The 22,166-nt window shown below is 60.5% G+C and overlaps 1 protein-coding gene across 20 annotated transcripts; it reads left to right on the forward strand.

Moving 5' to 3' along the window:
• The first annotated feature begins 340 nt into the window (after window positions 1–340).
• Window positions 341–22,109, forward strand: KDM6B (lysine demethylase 6B). Of its 20 annotated transcripts, none has more exons than XM_015437601.3 (24): window positions 341–500; window positions 7,266–7,384; window positions 12,242–12,361; window positions 12,661–12,803; window positions 12,897–13,038; window positions 13,209–13,307; window positions 13,415–13,634; window positions 13,737–13,829; window positions 13,916–14,077; window positions 14,161–14,346; window positions 14,435–14,782; window positions 14,876–17,055; window positions 17,144–17,270; window positions 17,395–17,500; window positions 18,327–18,532; window positions 18,635–18,699; window positions 18,783–18,854; window positions 18,957–19,105; window positions 19,255–19,369; window positions 19,453–19,640; window positions 19,798–19,939; window positions 20,304–20,430; window positions 20,522–20,692; window positions 20,810–22,109. In XM_015437601.3, the coding sequence occupies exons 5-24, from the start codon at window positions 12,902–12,904 to the stop codon at window positions 20,831–20,833; spliced, it is 4,917 nt and encodes a 1,638-aa protein (XP_015293087.2). In that variant the 5' UTR covers window positions 341–500; window positions 7,266–7,384; window positions 12,242–12,361; window positions 12,661–12,803; window positions 12,897–12,901; the 3' UTR covers window positions 20,834–22,109. The 20 variants fall into 20 exon arrangements, 18 of the variants coding, with proteins under 18 accessions (XP_015293087.2, XP_073874597.1, XP_015293081.2 ...); XM_065532717.1 differs by lacking the exon at window positions 341–500 and adding an exon at window positions 4,520–4,708 and having other exon boundaries at window positions 18,780–18,854; XM_065532718.1 differs by lacking the exon at window positions 341–500 and adding an exon at window positions 4,520–4,708.
• The last annotated feature ends 57 nt before the right edge of the window (window positions 22,110–22,166 follow it).

Raw genomic sequence — 22,166 nt, forward strand, 5'->3', positions numbered from 1 at the left:
AGAAATAAGGGAGGTGGGGCGGCCTGGAGAGGAACGGAGGCGTGGCTCTGAACGAATGGGCAGGGCGGAGCCGCCAGAAGAGGCTGTGGCTTAAGTCTCTGGGCAGGACATCAGTGGGCGGGGCGGGGCTTACCTTAGAAGGGCGCGTGATCCAAATGGGGTAGGGATTTGTCAGGCAGGGATCAGGGCTGAACTCCGTACACTGCACCCTGAACCCCCCACCCCGCACCCGGCATCCTAGTCGGCACCCGCCCTGAGGCTAGCGGGACCGGCAGAAGACGGGGCGGAGCCGGAGAAGGGGACTTGAGCGCGAGGAGGGGCGGGACCACGAGAAGGGGGCGGGGCTGGGGAGTGGGGGTGCGGGTGTTTGTGTTGGAAAATCCAACTGCGCCACTGGGCGGAGCGGCCCCCCCAGCCCCGGCCTGGGAGAAGGGGGGGCCGCTCGACCCCCTGGGATACCTTGGGGAGCCTGAACACCTGGGACCCCCCCCCAGAACCAGGTAACGGGGAGCCGCGAGGACGTCTGGAAAGAGGGAAACCTTCCCCGTGCAGCGGGGCAGGACGCCTGAGTCTCTGGAGGGGTAGAGCTGGGGATGGACGTTGGGGTCTTGGGAAGGGCACTGGGAAGAAGACTGGGGCGAAGGTTATGGGTCCCCTAGAAGAGAGTACGGCGGGGAAGGAGGAAGAACTGGGAGGCAGATGTCGCAGGTTCCAGATGTCCAGAGGGGCCTGAAAGGACTCCCCGTTCCCCTTGGGCTGGGATTCCCCTTCCCGACTCCAGGGCGGGGCGGGGCGCGGCGGTCCTCACTGAAGGGCAGGACTAAAGGGCAGAGTTTGCAGACAGGCCAATGCCATGGCCCAGTAAGGTCAGATGGGTCAGACTTGGGTGTGTCCCGGTCCCAGGGCTACTTAAAGTCTCCCTCCAGTTCTCTGCGCGGGTAGGTGTAGAAGCCGCAGCCTGACCTTCCCACCAGCGGCCCCGAGAGCCTCCCAGCGGCAGCCTTCGCCTCTATCCCATTCCCCCCACTGCGCCTCCCCTTCACTCTGTCTCCCCCCGCTAGCCTCCTCATCCCTAGTTCTGCTCCCACTCTGCCGTTCCCGAGCCCTCGCGCGCCCCGCACGGCTTCTCGGTGCGGAACCTTCCCAACGTAGCCACAAGATGGCGAGGGCGAGACGCGCACCCAGGGCAGCTGGGAGTGCGGGTGGGGGATGTGACCGTGAAAGTAGTGAAGCCCCCCGCCCCGGTCCGAGGGAAAGGTGGGCTGAGGCCCCCACTTGACTTCCTGTCATCTGGGCCCCCTCACAGGAAATTGTGGGCAGGAGGTCGCAGCGCAGAAGATGGGGAGGAGGCTGGGGACTCTCTCAATCTCCACCTCTCCGGGCAGGGGTAAATAGTGGGGAGGGGAGCATGCGGGGCGGTTGCTAAGCGACGTAGATTCGTTTCCTGTTTGCTGCAGCTTATGTTATGACACTGAGGGGGGAGGTTAGAGACAGCGGAGGGCCAGAAGACTGTAGGGAAGATCGAGGGCAGGACGCCTGGTTCCCTGGACAGGAAGAGCCCTGGGAGGAAAGCGGGGAGGCAGCGAGCTGCGCCGCGACCGAAGGGGACTCGGCGATTGTCCGGAGGTGGGAGGGACCGAGGCGCAGCGTTCACCTCGGCTCCCCTTCCCTCAGCGGGGTCGCTTGCCTTGTTGCCAGAGTAACTGGTGGGCGAGAATTGGGAGCCGGATTCCCGAGCTCTCCCGTCCGCCCAATCCGCTCCAGAGGTCGGCCCTGACGTCAGGGCCCTGGCAGCCAATGCGGAAGGGGCATGATAGCGACAGGAAAGGGAGAGGGGAGGGGCAGCGGCGGAGGCTGGGAGGCAGCAGCTGCCCGGGACCCGCACGTGCACTCCCACACGCTCGCGCCCACCCCCCGCCCTGCACCGCACGCGCCCGAGCACCCCCTTGCGCCTGCGCGGCGAGCCGGGCGCCCCCTCCCCTGTGTGGCGTCCGTGTAAAGCCGCCGAGGCTGCGCTCCTCAGCCCTTGGGGACCCACATGTCTCGGTCGGTCTGCACCGTTTCACGGGTCGCGACCATAATGCCCAACCTGGCTCGGGAGGGTCGACTACCTGTTCCCCACCTCCCCCCAGCTGGCGCCCCACACTCCCAGGTGGGCTGGGCGGAGCTGTGGTTTCCGGCCCCATCTGCTCGGCCGCTGCCTTCCCGGGCTCTGGCTTAGGTTGCTTTCCCAAGAGAAAGCGAGCGGGTACCAGCGCCCCTTTCCAAGGCTTCTCCCGCCTGGGGCCAGCTGCTGTTGGTGGCGGGGGAGGGCACTGCGGGGAAGCCCCGGACGGCCCAGGTGATTCTTCTGGGCCATCACGCCCCTTCTTCGCGTGAATTCCTGCTCTTTGATGTGCACCAAAACCCTTCCCATTCCTAACGTTTCCTCCTCATTCGCCCCGGCGTTCTTTGCACCTCCCTCGGCTCCTTTCGGGCTGTCTGTCCCTGTCTCCACTCGTCCTTCTCCGCTTCTCCGGGTTATATAACTCTTCCTCTCGCCGTGTCCTGGTTTCAACTCCACAGACTCCGCCCTGGAACAGCGCGGGGAGGGGCGGGAGAGTTGGGGACCCAGACAGATTCCGGCTGGCGGCCGGCTGGGGCACGGGGGATCCTGCAGATGGAAGACGGAGCCCCGCGGGACCCGGTGCCCCCGTCCCCGCCTGCCGGCCCCCACCGAGATCTCGCCCAGGAGAGAGAAGGCACAGTATCTCCGAGGGGCGTGTCGGGCCGACTCCCGTCAGAAATGTGGGTTGGGAGGTCAGGGCTGCAGGCGGAGAGGAGGAGACAGGCAAGAGGCCTGAGTCCCTGGGATTGGAGTCGTATTAGGGGTAAAAGAGATAAGGACGCCTGGGTTTCTTCTTATGTCTCCTTTTTGGGTTCCCAGAATTCCTAAGGGTGTTTCCAGGAAGCTTAGCGAGCACACCCACTCCGCCCCGTAGGGGTCAAAGGTCTGTGTTAGAGGTGGCCTGGGATGATGTCACCAGTGCACGTGCCCCGGGATGGTTGCCAGGCAATGAGGCTTCCTCCCCCTTCTATTCCCTCCCACCTCTGCCCCGAGTCCAGTTCCAGTCCCGTGCCATCTCTTTCCCCTCTCCCTTCCCTTGGTCTTAGCATCCTGCAGGTGGGAAACCCCGGCCTGGAGTTTTGTGAGGGGGAGGGGCACGGGTGTGGTGTGGCTGAAAGACTTTGCCCCTTGGCTGGGCTGAGGGAGCCTTGGGTCACTTTTCCCTAGATTGGCATCGAAGAGCTTCCCCTCTAAGGCTCCGCCCCCATAGAAAAAGCTACCTAGCCGTCTTTTTACTTTACCACCTGCTGCAGGGCCAAGTGTCCTATTGCCCCCTTCCCCAGATTGATTTGAAGTGGGAGTGGTTGAAAGACGGAAGAGTTGTGTGTAGTATGGGGTACACACCAGCTTATCCCTGACGTCCCCTTAATGGCACACCCCCATCAGCAAACAATGAAAGGAAAAGGGTCAAGAAACAGTATTAGGCTGAAAAGTCACGGTCTTTATTGTGTGTATGTAGGTGAATCGGTTTGTAGCCTCTCGGTGGAGGGGGACTTAGTTGATCGCTATGGTTGTTCTTCTCTATTAAGTGCTAGGGTTGGTGATGGTATTGGAGTAACTCGGTTTGTGCTTTTATGTACCTTAGAGCTTGGACTGTCAGACCTGGATTCTAATTACAGCTCTGTCACTTAGTGCCTACTAGGACTTGGAAAGGTCGGAACCTCTCTGAGCCTCGTATGTTAATCTTGAAAATTTAAATATCAACACCTACCTTGAAGGCCGCTGGGAGGAAAAAAATGAGATAATCTTTGCAAATCACTTAGCACAGCGCCTGGCACAGAATGAACACAGAATGAGTGCTTGTTGTTATGAAATACTTTTATTATTAAATGGTGTTAGTTATTAGTTTATTATTATTGCTGTGGGTCTGCTCCAAACCAGCAGGAACCCTAGGAGTTTGTTAAGGGGGAGTGGATAGTTTGTGTTAATTTGGAGATTGGAGTTAGGGGGCTGGGGATTAGCTTCAACTGCTTTGTGCATTTTATTTGATGAAGGCTTTAGGCAGATTTGTATCGCTTTATTTAGGATTATATTTTCCCCTCTTGGAGAAGAAATAGCTAAGACTATTCCGTGGGCCTTGAAAATAAAATAATTGTATTGTGGTTCTTGATTTTGAAGCAAGACCCCAGTCCCCTCCCATGTTGATCTCTGGAGCCTTTCATTTTGCAAAGGGACTCCACAGTTTCTCTAGTGGGGACAGGGCTAGGCTGAGGGGTGTGTAAAAGGTTGGGGTGGGTGGGTGGAGAGAGACTAGTGCTGGGGGCTGCGGGGGGGGGGGGCGGGTAGTTAAAGGAAGAGACCGGAAGGGAGGAGGAGGGAGCCTGCTGGTGGGGAGGGAGGGAGGGGAGGAGGAGGTGGAGGAGGAGGAGGAGGAGGAGGGAGGGGGTTGGGGAGAGCCTGCTACAGTTCTTTGTTTGACTCCGGGACTCAGGGACGGGGAGGAGGAGGGAGGGAGGCAGAGGCTGCAAGCGCCGGGGCAGGCCCAGGAGGCAGAGGAGGGACCGTCTCCCCCGCCCCCCCAGCCCCCACTCCCCCCCCTGCTGCTTCCCCCCCTCCCTACCCGGACTCCGGGGGCACCGCCGGGGGACAGACACCCAGCAGGTAACCCCGGCCTGGCTCGCCCTCCCCTCTCTGATTTTCCTCCACACCTTCCCGGATGACCCCTTTTCCCCTTTCCGTCTCCCCGTTTCCCCCCGGCCTTGCCTCTTTTCCCTGGCCTTCCTTGTTCCATCGCCCCCACTTGGGCTTGTCGCCCGCTGGCCGCGCCGGCGTCTCGTGCAGCCTGATTCCCTTCTCGCCCGACAGCCTGTGCGTCCTAGGTCTGCCCAGGGCACCTTTTGGGGCCCTGTCTGGCTGCTGCTTTGGGCTCTTGCTTCCCTTCTGACCTGTCCCCTGGGGCTCTCGGGGAGGAGGGAGTCCCTGCCTTCTCTTGCTCCCCCCCAGTTCCCCGCCTCCCCAACTCTGGCCCCCTTTCTCCTTCTAGCAGTCTCTAGGGGTGGGGAGAGAACCGGAATTTAGGGGGCCCCCTGGAGGGGCAAGGGGCTGTGTGTCGCTGGGGAAAGGGGTTGTGTGTGTAGGGTGGGGGTGGGGGGGCAGTTAGAGACCTGGCTGCCTCTCTGTTGTCCCTTTAAATGGCCCTCACATTTCTGGGGACTCGTGGGGGGGAGGTGGCAAGCCGCCTGCCTGGGGGGCAGGGCCCTTGGTTCGTCCACACAATCAGGGGTGGTAATGATTTAAAGGGACAGCCTCGGTGTGGCCACTGCCACCCTGCGCCGGCGGGAGGGGGAGCCGGCAGGCCATGTCTGGGGAGGCTTGGCTGGTGAGCAGGGCATTTGAGGCTGAGTCTGTTGCTGGGCCTGCCAGGTCTGGGACAGTGCTGCGGCTGGGAAGGTGCAATGAGGGGTGACAGCCTGCCTGGGGGGTACACAGCCTGGGCTTTTTCCCAGGGCCTCACCTTTGGCTCTACCGACTCCTTGGCCAAGAATCCTTGAGTCCAAACTATGGAGTCTGTCGGCCACCAGGTAGGGGCCACCGGCTGGTCTGCAGGGCAGGGGTCTGGCCTGGGCACTTTGGAGCTGGCACTTCAGCTTCTCCTTTTGTTGTTTGGCTCTGTGCACAAGAAAGCCCCAGCCCCTCCCCCAGCCCAGCTCCCCCTTCCCGTCCACATGCCCCCCTCACACATACACACACACACACACACACACACACACACAAACACACACACCCCAGCTGTTGGACAGATGAATTACAGCCTCCGGCTTGGGGCCAGGGCTGGTGAGGGATTAAAGCTCTGGGGCTGGCCCTTTAAATGGCTGTTAGCCCCTCCCCCACTTTGTTGTCCAGACACCCCTCACACACCCCTCTGACCCCCTAAGCTGCCCCCTCATTCCTCCTCTTGGTCTGTCCTAAAGTCTGCCCACTCTGCTCTCTAGCCCTTCCAGAGTCCCTCCCCCAGCACAGCCGCAGAACACAGATGCCACACATTACATATACACACTCCCTGCTCCCAAGTTGTGAGCCTCCCTGTCCTGGAGAGTTCTAGCCTCAAGCTCCCTTCCCCAGCAGTAGGGCCTTGCCTGCCTGACCTCTCCCACCTACAGCTGACCACTACCCTGGCCCAGTGAGGGGGCCTTGGTGGGTCAGAACTAGCACCTCCCTGGGGGCAATGTCATCAGCAGCCACAGAAGCTTGCGGAACATTGCATCATGGAGACTGGGGGCTAGAGGCCTGAGTCTCTGGGGCAAGGGGAAGGATGGGGGCTGGAAGGCTAGGGAATATAGAGATTAGACTGGGACCCCAAGTGTTTGGGTCCATAAGGGCAGAGAACTATGATTAAGGGAGCAGAAAACATAGGTCCCTGAGGAGCAAGTCTGAGGGGAGGGCCGACTTAGCTCTGACCCCTGATGGACACCTGATTCTTGGCCTTGGACCTACGCTAAAAGACCTAGCTTCTTGTCTATGAGGGTTGGGAAGGGAGTGGGCCTCTATCACCTTCTTAGGCCACATAAGAGGAAGGAGGTGATGGGGAAACAGGATATTGCCTTGGGGTTGGCAGGGAGGGGAGGCTTGCAGCAGAGGCTACTTCCAGGCTCAGGCCCAGACTCAGAGTTCTTGCAGGGGAGGATGGCCCCTCCCTGTTAGGCCCGTTCATCTAGTCTGGCTACCTGTGCTGCTAGCCAAGACCTGCCTGCACCCGCCTGGGGGAAGACGAGGGGGCAGAGTCCAGAGGGTGGGGTTGACTGTCTGGTGTCTTCATAAGGTTGGAGAGGACACAGAGCTGAAGGAAGAGGGTCTGCATGCCCTAGTGCTGGGACTCAGGCTGGCTTGGGTGCAGATGTCAGGGCAGCTGGGGCCACTCTGGGGCTAGGGAGCCTCAGCAGGAAGGTCTTGTCAGAAGAGGGATCACGGGTTGGGGGTCTACTGTAGACTTACTCAGATGCCATATCATGGCCCCTTCCCAACTGATCCAGCCTGCTTCCCAAAGGGGAAGGCTGGATGACCACTTTGGGGATGGCTTTTTCTGGTTGCCATGGAAACAGATTCTCCCATCGTATCTGACCACCAGAGCCAGGTTTCTCCTTAATGAGGGGGGCAGGGAGCCCAGGGAAATTCTCCAGCCTGGGAGACCCCCCACCTCTAACTGACTTTTTTCTTTTAGGTTCCCCCCAGGGCAACATGCCAGCCCCGTAGCACTGCCCACCCCACCCACTGTGGTCTGTTGTGCCCCACTGCTGGGGTGCTGGTTCCAATGAGACAGGGCACAGCAAACTCCATCTGGTAAGTCCTGTCTGAGTGGCCGTCTCTCCCCAGCAGTCTTAACTCTGCACCGCATGGTTGGAGATGCTTCATATGATCTGGGTCATGCCCACTCTTCAGAATGGTCCTGTCCAATTCTAAGCACCCCACCATGTGGTGCTTGAGTGGTTCAGCCCTCCTGGTTTATGGACCTCCCTTCTATCTCCTATAAATGGTTCAGCCCTGTACTTCACCAGCCTCTCCACTACTACCAAAAAATCTTTCCCCCACTATCTCCCTAGTGCTACAACTCAGTTGCTTATTGAATGAAGATGGAGTTTGCAAGCTGAAAAGTGGATATGAGCTACCCTGGAGGAATTTTTTCTTGGTAGGGAAAGGGCTTTATCTTTATAGGAGTTGTTGAACACCCTGGTTTTGGAGAGTGTTCAGAATTTATTTGGGGAGATACGGGAGATCACTGCCAGCCACAGCAGTCTTGGCATTTCACCTTTCCTTCCAGATCTCTTTCAGTCCCATTCTCTCCCCACTGCACTACAGCATTTGCCCCCATACCTAAGTCTTACTCTTCTGCTTCCCTCTCTCCTGTCAGTTCTCTGCCTGAGGCCCTGCTTTATTTCTCATTCCTTTGTAGGAGAAAAGGGAAGATAATCCCTAAGCCAGGGGCTTACGTTCTCTGTGTGGTGTTCTTCCTCATTACATATGGGATTTCTTGAGTGGGACTGTTTTCTTCTATGTGTCTCTCACTATTTTGCATGATGTTTTGCACACTGGGGTGCATGGTGGATTTGTGTTGAATAATGTTAACTGAATGAGCTTCATTACCAAGAACCTATGACTTCTGAGATTTGCTGCACAGCCTCCTACCTTCTCTAGAGGACGTGAGACATTGGGGATGGTAACATGGGTAAAGCTGAGAGGAAGGTTGGCCCCAGGAGATGGCCCGTGAGGATAAAACTGAGGGAGAGTAGGACAGAGGCAGTATATAAGCATGGTAAGAATGTGGTTCTGGAAAGAAGCCTAGCTCTTTCATTCTTCACCTGCAGAATGACTTTGGCCAAGTCACCTAGCCTCTCTGGGTCTCAATTTCCTCATCTGTAAAATGGGGGTAATCAGAGTACCCTCTATGTCAGGTTTTGGGGAGGAGTAAAAGAAATGCTTGTAAAATAATACAGTGCCTGGTATGTAACAAATGTTCACGAAATGCTAGCAATTGCCACTACCACAGTGGGAGCCACAGGGAGCTGTGAGGATAAGCAGGGATGTCGAGGGATGGGGCAGAACTTGACTGAAGGCAGACAGACCTCCAAATTCTTGACTCAGAGTGATCACTGATCCAGCGAGACGTCAGAATCCAGAGGAGTGTAGCAAGGAGTCAGCAGGGTGGGCCTGTGCCAGTGTCGCCCCGACTCTGTTCAGTAACATGAAGGCAAACACAGAAGGGCATGTGCGGAGACACACGTGATCACGCTAGTGATGCAGAGGCAGACCCAGACAAAAGACCGAGACAGGAGCTAGGCAGACACACAGACAGAGACAGCCCCGCGGAGTCATGTAGACAGGGATAATGACAGGAACGCGTCAGACACAGGCACAGAGGGAGACAAGATGAGCAGATATGCAGGTGCACACGGAGACAGACACCGGGACCCACGCACAGCCGACCGTGTCAGACAGACTGGTGAACACAGCGCCCAGTCAGAGGCAGACACAAGGCCTGCAGTGACACATAGCGGGCCGGGGCCGGCACCGTCACTCCTCGGTGGGGGGCGGGGAGGGGCCGGCAGCCAAGGGAAGGCTGGGGAAGGGAATCCCGGGCGGGCGGCCTGCCCGGGTGGCTGAGTCACAGCGGAGCCTCAGCCGGCGGCCCTCCCCTCCGCCTCCCCCTCCCCCAGGTAAGAAGCGAGCCTGTAACCCCTCGCTTCCACCAGGCGTGCTGAGAACGGGCAGGGAGCGGGTTGCGACCAATGTCCTGGACCGCCCCACCTCGGCGCGCGCGCAGCATGCCCGCTGATTGTCGGCTCGGTAAAACACTATTTGTGGGCTCTTGTCTCTGGCCGTCACGTGAGTTTGCGTGCGCACTTCAGGCCTCTTACCACGCGTCCCGCGCGGCTGCGGCGCTGCGCGGAGGGGCTCCTCGGCTCAAGCCCAGAGAGAGTTAAGTGGGTGTGATTGATGGAGTATTTCTCTCTTGGGGCTCCAGCGGGGGCGGGGATGGAGGGGGTCGGTCAAAGTCCCGAGTCCAGGGCCCGGATGGAGGGGGCGGAGCTGGGCTTTGCTGGGAGTGCCCGGATGGAGGGGGTGTGGCCTCGGCGGGAGCGGAATTAACCCTTTCAGAGCCGCTGGCTCTCAAGGTTGTGGGTCGGGTCGGGAGAGGCTGGAATGTCTGCCTCAGAAGTATATCAGCCTCCCAGCCTGGCTCTGGCCGCGTGCGTCTACCTCTCGCCTGTCTCCGAGGAGTCTGTGGGTGTCAGTCTTTGTGCCTGTCCGTGGTCCCCTCCCCTTGGTTAGTATGGACACCGGGAGTCAGGGAGGGTTATTCTTGACCCAGAGCGAGAGTGGAGGTGAGAGTGGAGCGCGAGCCGGCGGCGGCTGGGGAACAGGTGCAAGCGCCGCGTCGGGGCTGCCCGGCACGGGGAGGGGCCATCGTGGGGGAAGACGAGAGGGGAAATTCCGCGGGACCGGTGGTGAGCCGGTGTGTGGGCTGAGGAGTTGTGTCTGCCTCTGACTGTGTGTCTGTGTGTGTTCAGGGAGGCGGGGGCTGAGTCAGTGGGAAGAGGGGAAGGTTTTCTGGGTGACTCACGCTCCCCCACCCCAAACCTGAATCAGAGCCCGAGGGAGGGCTTTGTACGGGGGGCGAGTGATTAGTCCAGCGCCTGTGTCCCGGGTGCGGACAAGGATCCGAGGTTGCTGGCCAGAATGAGTGTGTGTTTAGTGTACAGGAAGTTTTGTTTTCAAGTGAGGGCTTTGTATTCTTGGGTGCCGGCGTGGGGCTTTGTGGATAAAGGTGGAAGAGCAGGGGGCTGGAGGGACAGCACTCACTGACTTAGGGAAAGCTGAGTCAGTTCCCCGTGGGAAAGGGGAAGTGGCAGAGGGGAAGTGTCATCATCGCCGAAGGGGAAGCTGCCTTTCCTGGTAACTGGCGGCGCTCTTGGGACCACTTCCCAAGCAGGCATCTGCTCCTCTGTTGTCTGGTTCCCCGGCTCCCCCACCACGTCTGGTCCTTGGGTCTCCTCCCCGCCCCTGCCTCGGTACTCGGGTGGGGGCAGTCTGGGAGTGCCATACTTGACCACAGTTCAGCGCTGTACCTGGCTTGGTTACTGATGGAAAGGATGCTGTCTCTAGTGAGGAGAGAGTTCTGACAGTAATACCACGGGAACCGCGGAGAGGGTCCGCGGGGCCCAAGCGCCCACAAGGGCTCGGCGGGAGAGTGGCACGCAGGGACCTGTAGGGTCCAAGAGCTTCCATGCAAACAAACTACCTTACCCCTTCGGGAAGGAAGGCTCTTTTCACCAGAAACCCGTCTGCCCTTGTGGGCTGGGTGGAAATTTCCCCACAGCGCAGACTTCTCTCAACGAAGGCGAACTTTCCAGCCACCCCCAACCCTTCGTCGCGCACTCTCCCCCGGCTTCCTGCCCGGCGCTCGCTCCAGCTGGAGCACTGGCCCCGCCCCCGCCGCTTTGTACTCGACACTCGCCTCTCGATGCTCTTTGTACTCTAGGCTCTCAATGGACCGATCCCGGGAGCCGAGCCGGCTCCCTACCTGCGGGGACGCTGGGTAGGCGCGGAGGAGGCGCGGGGTCGCAGCTCTTGGGCTTAGAGGGGCAAGAAGGAAGAGCTGGGACTAAAGGGAAGGTGCCCAGGAGAGGAGAGCGCTGTGCCAGTCGGGGGTCCAGCCGGCACCAAAGCGAAGGGGTGGGGGGGGGGCGTGAAGGAGGAAGTGAAACGGGTTCTGGGTTCTTTAAGGGAGTGGGCGGTGAGAGTGGGACAAGAGTGATGTCACTGCCTGTCGGGCCCCGCCCTCATCCCTCCCTCAGGACCCCCCCCAGTACATTTTACACACACCGCTTCCGCTGCGCAAGTAGCCACGTCACGGGCAACCCCCGAAATCCCCCCCTCCCTTGGGGGGCGGGGGCCACGTGGGCCGTGGGGAACCGCGTGGCCCCGGCGGGGAAGGGCAGAGAGGATACGCGAGCCACGAGAGAGGGGCCACTCGGGACCGCGGTGCGCGACTTCTCGGAAGTTGGGGGACTAAAAGGGGTCTGATTTTGGGGGTCGGTCGGTATTGAAGACCCAGAAAGCCAGGGGAAGTAGAGGACCTGGAGCAACTGGGTATGAGCCTGAGGGCTTGACCAAGGTTTGGGTCGGGGTCAGGCGTTGGGGGTGGAGCGCCCTGATAGCGGCGTGGACGGGTTTGGGTGCCGTGGAAGTCGCTGTGGCTGGCCAGCCCTAAGCAGTTATTAGGGGCGCTCGGGGTAGGGAGGTCTGTCACTGGGCGAGGTAAAGTGAGGAAGGGGAGGGACGTCTTTTTTGCGTTCTGTATCCGTCTGCTGTCCGTCGGTATTGCGGTGGCCGGGCGCGGGGCTACTCGAGCGGCCTGGCCGTGGCCACCGGCGGCTCTCGGTGCGTGAGGCTTGCGGGTAGCGCCAGCCCCCACGCCGGCCGGGGCGTGCGACTCACCGGCCTCATCCGCATGCGTCTTGTCCTGGCTGCCTTCTGGCCCTGACGGCCGGAGTGTCAGATCCTAGATGGGGACCCAAGGTGGGAGCCGCGGGGTCACATCGGGGTCACCCCGGGCTGAGCCCGTCTGACCGGCTCCGGCGCCCCTCCTCCCCGGGCCACCGCTGCCGGGCTCACCTCGCTCCCATTGGTTCCGGCCAGGCTGTTACTGAGGCGGAGACACGGGTGATGATTGGCTTTCTGGGGAGAGAGGAAGTCCTGTGATTGGCCAGATCTCTGGAGCTTGCCGACGCGGTGTGAGGACGCTCCCACGGAGGCCGGGTAAGCGGCCGCTGCGTTGCGGGTCGGCCGGGTGACTCCGGACTGGAAGCCTAGCAGCGCAGCTACCCCGTCCCTCTGACCGGCCTTTTGGTTCCCTGCCACACACGTCCCGGCTCCCAGCCACACTCCTGGGCCTCTAGGGACTGGTTGGGCTGGGTGGGCCTCCCTTTGGGGAAAGCTAAGGCCGGGCCCTTTACACAAATGACAGATTGGTGGATGCCACAGTCCACCCATCCCAGCCCCTGGGCCTTGACTATGTGCTGGCCAGCTCGTCTCACTCCTTTTCCTCCTCTCTGTAGAATTGGCTGTGAAAGGACCCAGGAACCCATCTGGGGGTAGCGGGCACTCTTATCAAAGCGGCTGGAGCCGGACCATCGTCCCAGAGAACTGGGGCAGGGGGCCGTGCCCAATCTCCAGGGCTCCTGGGGCCACTGCTGACCTGGTAAGGGAAAATCTGGGACTGAGCTGGCTGGATGTACACTGGCAGCTCTGGTTTTGCCTGCAGTAAGAGCATAATTTCTTATCCCCAACTCAGGCTGGATGCATCGGGCAGTGGACCCTCCAGGGGCCCGCGCTGCACGGGAAGCCTTTGCCCTTGGGGGCCTGAGCTGTGCTGGGGCCTGGAGCTCCTGCCCGCCTCATCCCCCTCCTCGTAGCGCATGGCTGCCTGGAGGCAGGTGAGAATTTGGGGCCCTCTGTCTCCAGGCACACCTCTTTCCATTTCTGTACCCCTCAATCTTCCTGGGTTCCTGTCGTTCTGTGGGTTTCTGTGCATCAGCCCCCTCGTGCCTAGGTAGGACAAGATTGCTTCTTCTGGCTGTACATAACAGACTCCTTCTCTCTCCAGATGCTCAGCCAGCATTGGGCAGCCCCCGCTTCCTGCTCCCCTACCCCCTTCACATGGCAGTAGTTCTGGGCACCCCAACAAACCATATTATGCTCCAGGGTGAGTGGATATTTGAAGGTTCTGGGGGTGGGAGGTAAAGCTGGGGCCTTGAAAGAGTCCCCTCAAGCCCAAACCCAACCCACACCCCCACCCCTTCTGCTCTGTAGGGCGCCCACTCCAAGACCCCTCCATGGGAAGCTGGAATCCCTGCATGGCTGTGTGCAGGCACTGCTCCGGGAGCCAGCCCAGCCAGGGCTTTGGGAACAGCTTGGGCAACTGTACGAGTCAGAGCATGACAGTGAGGAGGCCACACGCTGCTACCACAGCGCCCTTCGATACGGAGGAAGCTTCGCTGAGCTGGGACCCCGCATTGGCCGACTGCAGCAGGTAGGAGGAGGCAGGGCATGGGGGACAGGATTGTACAATTGTGCCTTCTGGCTCAGTGCCCCGCCTGACATGTGTTCCTGCCCTGTGTCCCCCCACCCCCAGGCCCAGCTCTGGAACTTTCATACTGGCTCCTGCCAGCACCGAGCCAAGGTTCTGCCCCCACTGGAGCAAGTGTGGAACTTGCTACACCTTGAGGTGAGGCTGGCACTGGATGGGTTAGGGAGGAAGGCCAGGCTGTGCCTGCACCCGTGCCATTTTCTCTTCTCTCTTTTTGTTCTCAGCACAAGCGGAACTATGGAGCCAAGCGGGGAGGTCCCCCGGTGAAGCGAGCTGCCGAACCCCCAGTGGTGCAGCCCGTGCCTCCTGCAGCGCTCTCAGGCCCCTCGGGGGAGGAGGGCCTCAGCCCTGGAGGCAAGCGAAGGAGAGGCTGCAACTCTGAACAGGTGTGGGTATAGGGGGGCCAGCAGGCAGTAAGTAGGCAGGACTTGGGGAAGGAATGGGATTCTCACACTCTCTTCTCTCCTAGACTGGCCTTCCCCCAGGACTGCCACTGCCTCCACCACCATTACCACCACCACCACCGCCACCACCACCCCTGCCTGGTCTGGCCACCAGTCCCCCATTTCAGCTAACCAAGCCAGGGCTGTGGAGTACCCTGCATGGAGATGCCTGGGGCCCAGAGCGCAAGGGTTCAGCACCCCCAGAGCGTCAGGTGAGCCCCTGCCTGTTGCCTTTCACCTCTCACCTGCAAGTGCCATGCTCTCTATTCTTCACCCTACATCCCCGTTTATCTCCTATAGGAGCAGCGGCACTCGCTGCCTCACCCATATCCATACCCAGCTCCAGCGTACACCACGCATCCCCCTGGCCACCGGCTGGTCCCGGCTGCTCCCCCAGGCCCGGGCCCCCGTCCCCCAGGAGCAGAGAGCCATGGCTGCCTGCCTGCCACCCGTCCCCCCGGAAGTGACCTTAGAGAGAGCAGAGTTCAGAGGTCGCGGATGGACTCCAGCGTTTCACCAGCAGCAACCACCGCCTGCGTGCCTTACGCCCCTTCCCGGCCCCCTGGCCTCCCCGGCACCACCACCACCAGCAGCAGTAGCAGCAGCAGCAACACCGGTCTCCGGGGCGTGGAGCCAAACCCAGGCATTGTGAGTGACAACTGCGGGTGAAGGGGGGCATGGGTGGAGCTTGTCTTGAGGTGGCCCGAGCAATGCTCTGACCACCCGCTTCTACACTTGCAGCCCGGCGCTGACCATTACCAAACTCCCGCGCTGGAAGTCTCCCACCAGGGCCGCCTGGGGCCCTCGGCGCACAGCAGTCGGAAACCGTTCTTGGGGGCTCCCGCTGCCACTCCCCACCTATCCCTGCCACCTGGACCTTCCTCACCCCCTCCACCCCCCTGTCCCCGCCTCTTACGCCCCCCACCACCCCCTGCCTGGTTGAAGGGTCCGGCCTGCCGGGCAGCCCGAGAGGATGGAGAGATCTTAGAGGAGCTCTTCTTTGGGACTGAGGGACCCCCCCGCCCTGCCCCACCGCCCCTCCCCCATCGCGAGGGCTTCTTGGGGCCTCCAGCCTCCCGCTTTTCTGTGGGCACTCAGGATTCTCACACCCCTCCCACTCCCCCAGCCCCAACCACCAGCAGTAGCAACAGCAACAATGGCAGCCACAGCAGCAGCCCTGCTGGGCCTGTGTCCTTTCCCCCACCACCCTATCTGGCCAGAAGTATAGACTCCCTTCCCCGGCCTCCCAGCCCAGCACAGAACCCCCAGGACCCACCTCTTGTACCCCTGACTCTTGCCCTGCCTCCAGCCCCTCCTTCCTCCTGCCACCAAAATACCTCAGGAAGCTTCAGGCGCCCGGAGAGCCCCCGGCCCAGGGTCTCCTTCCCAAAGACCCCCGAGGTGGGGCCGGGGCCACCCCCAGGCCCCCTGAGTAAAGCCCCCCAGCCTGTGCCGCCCAGGGTTGGGGAGCTGCCTGCCCGAGGCCCGCGACTCTTTGATTTTCCCCCTACTCCACTGGAGGACCAGTTTGAGGAGCCAGCCGAATTCAAGATCCTACCTGATGGGCTGGCCAACATCATGAAGATGCTGGATGAATCCATTCGCAAGGAAGAGGAACAGCAACAACACGAAGCAGGCGTGGCCCCCCCGCCCCCGCTGAAGGAGCCCTTTGCATCTCTGCAGCCTCCTTTCCCCACCGACACAGCCCCCACCACTACTGCTCCTGCTGCCGCCGTCACCACCACCACCACCACCACCACGGCCACCCAGGAAGAGGAGAAGAAGCCACCACCAGCCCTACCACCACCACCGCCTCTAGCCAAGTTCCCTCCACCCCCTCAGGCACAGCCACCACCACCACCACCCGCCAACCCGGCCAGCCTGCTCAAATCCTTGGCCTCCGTGCTGGAGGGACAAAAGTACTGTTATCGGGGGACTGGAGCAGCTGTTTCCACCCGGCCTGGGCCCTTGCCCACCACTCAGTATTCCCCTGGCCCCCCATCAGGTGCTACCGCCCCGCCGCCCACCTCAGTGGCCCCTAGCGCCCAGGGCTCCCCACAGCCCTCTGCTTCCTCGTCATCTCAGTTCTCTACCTCAGGCGGGCCCTGGGCCCGGGAGCGCAGGGCGGGCGAAGAGCCAGTCCCGGGCCCCACGACCCCCACCCAGCCGCCCCCACCCCTGCCTCTGCCCCCTGCTCGCTCTGAGTCTGAGGTGCTAGAAGAGATCAGTCGGGCTTGCGAGACCCTTGTGGAGCGGGTGGGCCGGAGTGCCACTGACCCAGCCGACCCAGTGGACACAGCAGAGCCAGTGGACAGTGGGACTGAGCGACTGCTGCCCCCCGCACAGGCCAAGGAGGAGGGTGGCGGGGTGGTGGCAGCAGCGGTGACAGGCAGCTGTAAGCGGCGACAGAAGGAGCACCAGAAGGAGCACCGGCGGCACAGGCGGGCCTGTAAAGACAGTGTGGGTCGGCGGCCCCGTGAGGGCAGGGCAAAGGCCAAGACCAAGGCCCCCAAAGAAAAGAGCCGCCGGGTGCTGGGGAACCTGGACCTGCAGAGTGAGGAGATCCAGGGGCGCGAGAAGTCCCGGCCCGATCTTGGTGGGGCCTCCAAGGTCAAGCCACCCACAGCTCCAGCCCCTCCACCAGCTCCTGCATCTTCTGCCCAGCCCACACCCCCGTCAGCCTCCGTCCCCGGAAAGAAGGCTCGGGAAGAAGCTCCAGGGCCACCGGGCGTCAGCCGGGCTGACATGCTGAAGCTGCGCTCACTTAGTGAGGGGCCCCCCAAGGAGCTGAAGATCCGGCTCATCAAGGTAGAGAGTGGTGACAAGGAGACCTTTATCGCCTCTGAGGTTGAAGAGCGGCGGCTGCGCATGGCAGACCTCACCATCAGCCACTGTGCTGCTGATGTTGTGCGCGCCAGCAAGTGAGTTGGCTGCCCGTGTGGCCCAGGGACAGGCTCTCTTCCCCCATCACCCTGATGTTTGTGTCTTCATTCCACTGTCCTCCCACAGGAATGCCAAGGTGAAAGGGAAGTTTCGAGAGTCCTACCTTTCCCCTGCCCAGTCTGTGAAACCGAAGATCAACACTGAGGAGAAGCTGCCCCGGGAAAAACTCAACCCCCCTACTCCCAGCATCTATGTATGTGTGCCACTTGGCCTCAGAACCACCCCTGCCAGAGGGTTCTAAGACAGTGTTGGGGACTGCTGGGGTGCTCTGAGCCTGGGCCAGGGCTCTGACCCCAGCTCTCCTGGTCATGTCTCAGCTGGAGAGCAAACGGGACGCCTTCTCACCTGTCCTGCTGCAGTTCTGTACAGACCCTCGAAATCCCATCACAGTGATCCGGGGCCTGGCGGGCTCCCTGCGGCTCAGTGAGTATGGAGGGCAGAAAGTGTCAGGGAGGGCTGCACGGGTCTGGGGCATGTAGGACCCTCTGAGAAATCCCACACTTGAAGAGTCAGGACAGTGGCTTTGAGGAGTCCACTGAGTGATGGGTCAACTGGCATTGGACTCTTCTCCCATCTGTCTCCAGCATTTGGCAAGGGGGAGGGGGCCATAGTCAGGGCCTGATGAGTCATTTCTGAATTTTTTGTGATTAAGGATGAGAAGAATACAGATTTTAGAAAAACCCTGAAGACCTGTGACTTTGGGGCGCTCTCTGTCTTTTGTTGCGCAAAATTTCAAACACATACAAAATTAGAGGAAGCTGTATAGAAATACAAAGGTCAATCTTGTCTCCTTTATATCTGTATGTCCTCCCTTCCCCACTCTGAGTTATTTGAAGCACATTTCAGGCTTTCACTTGACTGAATCTTTAATTGGATCCAATGGTAGCTCAAAGAAGCTGCTGTTTTGACTAGAAAGACTCCAAATGGGGAAAAAAAGAAGCTGCCATTGAGCACCTACTATGTGTCAGGTGCGGTGCACATGGCCACGCGCACACCTGGGAACACTGGTTGAGGGGCTGAGTCCTTGAGCAGCTGCAGGAGAAAGGGCTGGTGAGGATGCAGATAGAGGCCAGCACGCCCAGCTTCCTGTGGGGCTAGGGTTCCTGCCTATTTCTCCTGGACTGAGCTCTACTAAGCCTATGACCACCCTGTCAGAGCCCAGAGGAGTAGGAAGGGAAAGGGTCGGTTGGGTCCTTGGTCCTTATCCTCTGCCTCTGCCCCAACACCCTTGCTTGGCCCTCCCTTCCAGACTTGGGCCTCTTCTCCACCAAGACCCTGGTGGAAGCGAGTGGCGAGCACACCGTGGAAGTTCGCACCCAGGTGCAGCAGCCCTCAGATGAGAACTGGGATCTGACAGGCACTCGGCAGATCTGGCCCTGTGAGAGCTCCCGTTCCCACACCACCATTGCCAAGTACGCACAGTACCAGGCCTCATCCTTCCAGGAGTCTCTGCAGGTGAGACGACAATGTGGCAGAGGCAGGTCCTGGGACGGGGCTGCGGTGGGAGGGCTCTCGAAAGGTGTCTGACCCAGGTCTGCCTACCCTCTGGCTGAGCAGGAGGAGAAGGAGAGTGAGGATGAGGAGTCAGAGGAGCCGGACAGCACCACAGGAACCCCTCCTAGGTACCGTACAGGTGTGCCCCTTCCCTTTCTGCTTCCTTCCCCTCCCTCTGGTTTCCACCAACCTGTGCTCTTCGCCCCAGCAGCAGCACACCAGACCCGAAGAACCATCACATCATCAAGTTTGGCACCAACATCGACCTGTCTGATGCCAAGCGGTCAGTGGGGCTGAGGCCAGGGAAGTTGGGCCAGGAGTGCTGCTGGGACCTCGTGGGGGGGGCGGGGTATAGCTTCTCTCTTGTCGCACTTTCACGCCGCAGGTGGAAGCCCCAGCTGCAGGAGCTGCTGAAGCTGCCCGCCTTCATGCGGGTAACATCCACGGGCAACATGCTGAGCCACGTGGGCCACACCATCCTGGGCATGAACACGGTGCAGCTGTACATGAAGGTGCCCGGCAGCCGAACGCCAGGTGCGCTCCAAGCCTGTGCGTGCCGCTGCGGGAAGCGCGAGAGGAGGGGCTGGGCGCTCAGCTGTCAGCCAATGAGGGCAGAGGGCGGGGCTGTCGGGGATCGCAGCTCCGACCTGGCCAGCCATGCTGTTCTCTGTCGACCCCTGCAGGCCACCAGGAGAATAACAACTTCTGCTCCGTCAACATCAACATTGGTCCAGGCGACTGCGAGTGGTTCGCGGTGCACGAGCACTACTGGGAGACCATCAGCGCTTTCTGTGATCGGTGCGTGCCGTCCTGCGCAAGTCAGCCTGCCGCGTCCCCGCCCTCGGTCCCCAGTTCCCACCTGACTTGTGGCCACCCCGCAGGCACGGCGTGGATTACTTGACGGGTTCCTGGTGGCCAATCCTGGATGATCTCTATGCATCCAATATCCCTGTGTACCGCTTCGTGCAGCGCCCCGGAGACCTTGTGTGGATTAATGCGGGGACTGTGCACTGGGTGCAGGCCACCGGCTGGTGCAACAACATTGCCTGGAACGTGGGGCCCCTCACCGGTGAGAGGGTGGGGCAGGTGTTGGCATGGTGTGGGGCCTCAGCCGCAAGGCCTGGGAGGCTGGGGCTTGGAGAGCCGCCAGCAGTGAGGGAAGGGTCTTGGGCCTAGGTGTCTGGGGGCTGTTTGAGAGTCCTATTGTGATCGCCTCTGGCCCGCAGCCTATCAGTACCAGCTGGCCCTGGAACGATACGAGTGGAATGAGGTGAAGAATGTCAAATCCATCGTGCCCATGATTCACGTGTCATGGAACGTGGCTCGCACGGTCAAAATCAGCGACCCTGATTTGTTCAAGATGATCAAGTGAGGACCCTATTTGGGTGGGAGCCCACCTCCACTGACCGGTCCCTGTTCTTGTTCTTCCTGACTCCACCCCATTCTTACCTCTCTCCATCCTTGTCTGCCTGTGCCCCGAGTGTTACTGTGCTGGGGAGGCTAACTAGGTCCCTGCTGTCATGACCTTTCCTTGTGGTCCAAATAGACAAAAACCAACTTATAGGAAATTTCACCTATAACAGATGCCCAGGACAGAGGATGTGACCCAGACATGAAGCGGGGAGGTCTCTAGGGGAGGGCCCTGGGGCTGTCCACCCCTCTGCCCCTGCTCCAGCCCTGCACCAGGCTTCCTCCCTGCTGGTGGTCTCAACCCAACCCCACTGCTCCCCAGGTTCTGTCTGCTGCAGTCCATGAAGCACTGCCAGGTACAGCGCGAGAGCCTGGTGCGGGCAGGGAAGAAAATCGCTTACCAGGGCCGGGTCAAGGACGAGCCAGCCTACTATTGCAACGAGTGCGATGTGAGTGGGCCGGCTCTCCTGCTCCCCCGCTCCCCCTGAGTGTCCACAGTGGCCCTCCCTCCCCCTGACTACCGTCTCCTCCCTGCCCCAGGTGGAGGTGTTTAACATCCTGTTCGTGACAAGTGAGAATGGCAGCCGCAACACGTACCTGGTACACTGCGAGGGCTGTGCCCGGCGCCGCAGCGCAGGCCTGCAGGGCGTGGTGGTGCTGGAGCAGTACCGCACGGAGGAGCTGGCTCAGGCCTACGACGCCTTCACGCTGGTGAGGGCCCGGCGGGCGCGCGGGCAGCGGAGGAGGGCACTGGGGCAGGCTGCAGGGACGGGCTTTGGGAGCCCGGCCGCGCCTTTCCCTGAGCCTCCGCCGGCTTTCTCCCCCCAGGCCCCAGCCAGCACGTCGCGATGAGGCCGGACGCCCCGCCCGCCTGCCTGCCCGCGCAGGGCGCCGCGGGGCCACCAGCACATGCCTGGGCTGGACCTAGGTCCCGCCTGTGGCCGGGAAGGGGGTCGGGCCCAGCCCTTCCACCCCATTGGCAGCTCCCCTCACTTAATTTATTAAGAAAAACATTTTTTTTTTTTTTTTAGCAAATATGAGGAAAAAAAGGAAAAAAAATGGGAGACGGGGGAGGGGGCTGGCAGCCCCTCGCCCACCAGCGCCTCCCCTCACCGACTTTGGCCTTTTTAGCAACAGACACAAGGACCAGGCTCCGGCGGCGGCGGGGGTCACATACGGGTTCCCTCACCCTGCCAGCCGCCCGCCCGCCCGGCGCAGATGCACGCGGCTCGTGTATGTACATAGACGTTACGGCAGCCGAGGTTTTTAATGAGATTCTTTCTATGGGCTTTACCCCTCCCCCGGAACCTCCTTTTTTACTTCCAATGCTAGCTGTGATCCCTGTACATGTCTCTTTATTCACTTGGTTATGATTTGTATTTTTTGTTGTTTTTTTGTTTTTGGTTTTTAATTTATAACAGTCCCACTCACCTCTATTTATTCATTTTTGGGAAAACCCGACCTCCCACACCCCCAAGCCATTCTGCCCGCCCCTCCAGGGACCGCCCGTCGCCGGGCTCTCCCCGCGCCCCAGTGTGTGTCCGGGCCCGGCCCGACCGTCTCCGCCCGTCCGCCCGCGGCTCCAGCCGGGTTCTCATGGTGCTCAAACCCGCTCCCCTCCCCTACGTCCTGCACTTTCTCGGACCAGTCCCCCCACTCCCGACCCGACCCCAACCCCACCTGAGGGTGAGCAACTCCTGTACTGTAGGGGAAGAAGTGGGAACTGAAATGGTATTTTGTAAAAAAATAAAATAAAATAAAAAAAATTTAAAGGTTTTAAAGAAAGAACTATGAGGAAAAGGAACCCCGTCCTTCCCAGCCCCGGCCAACTTTAAAAACACAGACCTTCACCCCCACCCCCTTTTCTTTTTAAGTGTGAAACAACCCAGGGCCAGGGCCTCACTGGGGCAGGGACACCCCGGGGTGAGTTTCTCTGGGGCTTTATTTTCGTTTTGTTGGTTTTTTCTCCACGCTGGGGCTGCGGAGGGGTGGGGGGTTTACAGTCCCGCACCCTCGCACTGCACTGTCTCTCTGCCCCAGGGGCAGAGGGGTCTTCCCAATCCTACCCCTATTTTCGGTGATTTTTGTGTGAGAATATTAATATTAAAAATAAAAGGAGAAAAAAAAATCCTGTTTCACTAACGGCTGGTGATAGCAGGGAGAGTACCGGGAGGGCTGCAAGACC

The sequence above is a fragment of the Macaca fascicularis genome, chromosome 16 (genome assembly GCF_037993035.2).
Source record: "Macaca fascicularis isolate 582-1 chromosome 16, T2T-MFA8v1.1".
Classification (NCBI taxonomy): domain Eukaryota; kingdom Metazoa; phylum Chordata; class Mammalia; order Primates; family Cercopithecidae; genus Macaca; species Macaca fascicularis.